The sequence below is a fragment of the Vombatus ursinus genome, unplaced genomic scaffold (genome assembly GCF_900497805.2).
Source record: "Vombatus ursinus unplaced genomic scaffold, bare-nosed wombat genome assembly UNPS02006779.1, whole genome shotgun sequence".
Classification (NCBI taxonomy): domain Eukaryota; kingdom Metazoa; phylum Chordata; class Mammalia; order Diprotodontia; family Vombatidae; genus Vombatus; species Vombatus ursinus.
This window is the reverse complement of record NW_020946557.1, coordinates 25,229,897-25,235,242: the sequence shown is the minus strand read 5'-3', so window position 1 is coordinate 25,235,242 and position 5,346 is coordinate 25,229,897. Positions and strand designations below refer to the sequence as shown.

Here is a 5,346-nt window from a genome sequence, read left to right as displayed (position 1 = left end):
ATAGATAGATAGATAGATAGATAGATAGATAGATAGATAGATAGATAATTTAGTGTTTAATATATGCCAGGCACAGTGCTAAGCACTAAGAACACAAATATAAGCTAACAAGATAGTTCCTATTGTGAAGGAGTTTACATTAAGCAAATCAACACATAAAGGGAAACTGGAAGAGGGATGCTATCCTCAAGTGGCCAAAAAAGCTGGTGGAAAAGGAGAAGAAGTCAAGAGAGTGGCTTGAAGCATGAGTGAGGTGAAGCATTCTGGAGGTCAATCCTGAAACAATAATACCAATGAGGTAGCTGCCCATCAGGAGAGGAAGACCTCAGAATGAAGTTTTATCTAGGGTAGACAGCTGGTAAGAAGGAAAAAAGTCCACAGAATGATTCAAGGTGTAACTTTGAATCTCTAATATAGAACAAGACTACCTAACACTTTAACAGCAACAACTTTACCCCCTTATTGGCCTTCTGGTTGTGAACATCTCCAAGCTTAGCTGGAGCTTGCACAGCAGATGTGAATTCCATCATTAGGCCCACACTCAAAAGCTTTTTCTGTTTAGTAGGTGGGGAACCTGGGGCCTCAAGGCCACATGTGGCCCTCTAGGTCCTCAAGTGTGGCCCTTTGAGTAAATCCAAACTTCACAGTGGTCCTTTGACTTTAAGTTTGAATTCAGTCAAAGGATTGGATTTAGTTGAATCCAAAAGAACTTGGACTGTTCCAATGTGTTTTTTGAGAACCAAGGCTCACTTAGAAGCTATTTGTCATGAGGCATCAGAGTAGAATTTTAGGGAAGATAATTTACTATTAAAGGAAGGAAACAAGAGAGGGCAAAAGACGCTCATTTAGAAAGTATTCCTTTCTGAGGGATCTGAGGCAAAATTTTGTCCATTTTGTCCATTTTTTTGTTCGTCCATATTTGTTTTCTGCTTAGATTCCTGTTTGTTCACAGATTGTCTGAGTCCAGGTCTAGGAACCTGATCAGAGAGTTCTATTTTTCAAACAGTTGAGAAATTAACATGAGCCTTGCTTAAGGGTAATATTTATTGTTTTTGTTCTGAACATGGCTAATTTGTATGTCTGTTTTAAATTCAGGACTTGGCCTTTCATTATCAAGAGTCCTAAGCAATATAAAAACTTATCTTTCATGGATGCGATGAACAAGTTTAAATGGTCCAAAAAAGATGGCATCTCCTTCAATAAACTTGTCCTTGGGCTGCCTGTGAATGTGAGATGTTCCAAGACAGACAATGCAGAGTGGTCGGTAAGCCTTTCCCTATTTTCATTAAATGAAGCATAAGCAAGGTATCTACAAATGAAGTGCCTAATGAGAAGTAAAGATACTGCTTTATTGGGAAGAGGGGGTGCTCAGTGATAAAGGAAGAAACATTTCCAAATGCTGACCTCTACTTTGAGCTCCAGTCTAAAATCTGTAATTCCCTCCTGGGTAGTAGATATCCCAATATCTACTTAAATGCAGCATATGAATCCATTAGAATATAAACTACTTCAGGGCAGAGACTATCATTTACTTATTCTTGTATCTCCCATCTCTTAGCAAATGTTCCTGGCACATAGTAAGCAGTTAATAAATATTTATTGATTGTTTAACTGCTGTTAAGAAACATTCCTTATTATGCCCTATCAAAAAGAATCCTTCCTGATTTCTCTATTTCTGTCAGTGATATTTTCATTTTACTAGTTACCTAGGTGCAAAGTCTAAGTCAGAAATGAATCTTCCTTCTCCCTCCCAACACATCAAGATTATCACCAAATCTCCATCGATTCAATACTAACTCATATTTATATAGCACTTTAACATTTACAAAGCACTTTTCTGATAACTGCCCTATGACCTAAATAATGGATCATACTTACTGTAAAGGTGAGAAAACTGACAAGTTAAAATAGTCAGACAATAAGTATCGGAGCCCAGAGTTGCACCTAAATCTAGTGCTCTTTCACTATGCTGAATGAATGCAAGTACAGAAACAAATGGCAAGATTATTTATAAATTCCTTTTTTATTTATATTTCATCTTTTGGAAACCGTTTGTATCTTTTGTCTACTTGTTTAATGGGAATGACACATATTTGTATCAATTTCCTATATATCTTTTATATCAGACCTTTAACAGAAACATTTTGTGTGAAGGTTTTTCCCAGTCGATAATTTCTCTTCTATACTCTGGTTATGAATTCTCCAAACAATAGGCAAAAGTAGCACTTCATTTTTACCAGTATCCTAGTTGTTTTTTTTTAAATGATGTATCCATTTAGATTAAATATATGTCAGGTTGTAACTTGTTTTGGTATATGGCATAAGATGTTGGTCTAAACCTAATTTCTGCCAAATTGCTTTCTAGTTTCCTACACATTCTAGAAGATAAGGTACCCTTTCTTCAGTGGTTCATGTACTTTAGTTTATCAGTCTCTGGGTTATTATGTTTAATTGCTTCTAGATCTTGTTGATAGAATCTCTTCCATTTATCTAATTTTATTTTTTAAAGTACAAGATAGAAATAGTTTTGGTAATTACTGATTTATGATCTAGTCTGAAATCTGGTAATGCTAGGCTCCCTTCATTTCTGCTTTGTTTTAGTATTTCATTTCAGATTTTTGAACTTTAATTCCTCTAAATAAAATTTTAATTATTTTTATTTCTTCTTGGCAGTAGGATAAAGCACTAAATCTACACATTAATTTAGATAATATCATCTTTTTCTCTGCAATATTCTCTAAGAAGTTTCTTCCTTTTTGTTTGCAAAGAATGATTTGCAAATGTATTTATGAAAAAGGCAGTTAGGTGGCACAGTGGATAGACTCATCTTCCTGAGTCCAATTCTGGCCTCAATTACTAGATGTGTGACCTTGGGCAAGTTACTTAACCCTGTATGCCTCAGTTTCCTCATCTGTAAAATTAGCTGGCAAAGGAAACGGCAAACCATTCTACTATCCTTGCCAAGAAAACTCCAAATGGAGTCACAAAGAGTTGGACACAACTGAATGATTAAACAACAGTTTATGCAAACCCTAAATGTTAACTGATAGCATAATTCCTAGCTTTTTTATGGATTTTAAAATTATTTTGAATAGTTCACTTTTTGTTTTCTCCTTTACCTAGATTATTATAATAACTTCCTGATTATTCTCCTTTCCTCTAGGTCTCTTTCTTCATCATTCCATACTGTACATAATCATTAAATTACTCTCTCTAAAATATTGTTTTACACAACCTTCAATAACTCCCTATTATCTAAAGACAACACTCCTGAACCTGGTAATTAAGTTTTACATAATCTGACTCACACCTGTTTCTATTGTCTGATTGCCTATCCTTAACCAAACCCTACACTAATGCCAAACTTGTTCATTTATTATCCCCTGAAGATGCCATGTTCAATATCACCTTATGCTTATGCTATTCACTTGCCTGGAATGCCCTCCCTCTTCCTCTCTACTTAGCTCAATCCTACCTTTCTTTTTTGCCATCTTCCCCTGCTCCCTTCAAGTTCAACCTTCTTTATGAATAATAGAATCTTATAGACTTATGGATGTTAAAATTGGAAAGACCTTCAGAGGTCAATTAGTTCTCCCCCTACCTGAAGCATGAATTCTATCACTTTATCTTCAACAAATAGTTACCCAAACTCTACTCAATCATCTCAATCATGATTAACCTTCTATCTCCCAAGCAGCCCATTGCATTTGGGGACTACTTTCATCCTTAAGTTCTTTTTTTAATATTGAGCTGAAAACTACCAACTCCTTTCTGGGCAGCTATGGTGCTTATTGTCTATATCACATATATATCTCTTTAAATCAAAGACCTTAGAACATTAGCTATCATTGTATGTAAATGTTCTCTTTCCCATTTATTTCCTAAGCTACTTGAGTGTAATATGAGCTAGAGAAGGAAATGGCAAACCACTCCAGTATCTTTGCCACGAAAATCCCAGATGGAGGCAAGGAGGGTCAGACATGACTGAAACAACTCAACAGCAACAACAACTTGAGGGTAGAGACAGAGGACTGATAATACCTTATGCCTAGTTGATGCTCAATCTGTATTTTTTCATTGGTTAGAAACTTTAATTCTCCATATTACATGGGACAGTTTTTTATCTCCCAACTTTGGACTTGATGGAGAAGGTGGAAACAAGGAGTGAAGAAATTCTAAGACTAGAGTTGACATCTGTGTTTATCCAAAGCTATAGTTAACACTCTTCTTGACTTTTTATCATCCCTGGCCAGTTGCTTTCTTCTAGCTAGTCACTAGCCAGCATGTAAGACTGGAAAGAACTCTTACTATAAAGTCACAGGATCTAGGTTCAAACTCTTCCTCTACTACTCCTTTGGGGTAAGTCATTTAACTGCCTGGACCTTAATTTCTTCATCAGTAAAATTAAAGGGTTTGATTAGAATCTTATGAGTTTGAAAAAATATGACCATTAATCATATTTCATGAAAGACATGCTCATTTTTATTTGTTTAATTTCAGATTCAAGGAATGACAGCATTGCCTCCAGAAGTTGAAAGACCATATAAACCAGAGCCATTTGTGTGTGGATCTTCCTCCTCTTCCTCCTCCTCTTCCTCCTCTTCTTCTTCCTCCTCTTCCTCTTCTACCTCCTCTTTATACCCAAATTTTGTTCTCCAGATGACTGTTTCCTTTCTTATCTTCAGTAACACAGTGAGCATCAGGCATTTTTCATAATAATTTGATGATATTTGGTGATGTTCTCTATGCCAAGCAAGCACAGAATATGTTTGCACTCTCATTTCCCCTGGTCAAAGAGCAATTAAGATGAAGGCACAGGTCATAGACTAGTTGGAAGTCATCTCCTTCTTTCCCCTCTCCTGGTCACTTTTCTTAGGATACAGACTTCTCCTATCTTCACCTAGCTCATTTAGAACACTAATTAGCCAACTTCTACTTTTCCAGAGATATCAAATTCTATATAAGGATGTTCAGTGAAATGAACACTCCATGAAATAAAATCTTTCTTTGGGGATAAGGAAAAGATGGGACAATTGTGCATTTTGATTCCCCTTCTTTAAAAAAATATTGACTATTTTGCTTAATTTCTGCTTTTTAATATACTTTGGATTTTCTCTTCTGTATTTTGGAAAAAAAGTTATCTAAAAAAATGAGGAAAGCTCCATTCCACTTTTCTTCCTTTTTCTTGTTCTTTGAGTTTACCTTATTATTATTATCCTGTCTTTCTCTTTCAACTGTGATGTTTGTCCTTTTATCTAAGCATGCCTGTGTCCCTTTTTTTGTTTGATTCTTCACTATTTTTTTCATTACCCCCAACTATTGCAAAGCTACCACTACATTAAGTCC

The 5,346-nt window shown here is 35.6% G+C and overlaps 1 protein-coding gene across 1 annotated transcript in view; it reads left to right on the top strand.

Annotated features, from left to right (window-relative positions):
- Positions 1 to 5,112, top strand: part of MOXD1 (monooxygenase DBH like 1) — a 43,100-nt gene extending 37,988 nt beyond the window's left edge. The window contains exons 7-8 of the mRNA XM_027848651.1: positions 1,096 to 1,264; positions 4,501 to 5,112. Coding sequence (XP_027704452.1) covers positions 1,096 to 1,264; positions 4,501 to 4,716 — 385 coding nt within the window. The 3' untranslated portion in view covers positions 4,717 to 5,112. The remainder of the gene's footprint in view (positions 1 to 1,095; positions 1,265 to 4,500) is intronic.
- Positions 5,113 to 5,346: the final 234 nt, after the last annotated feature.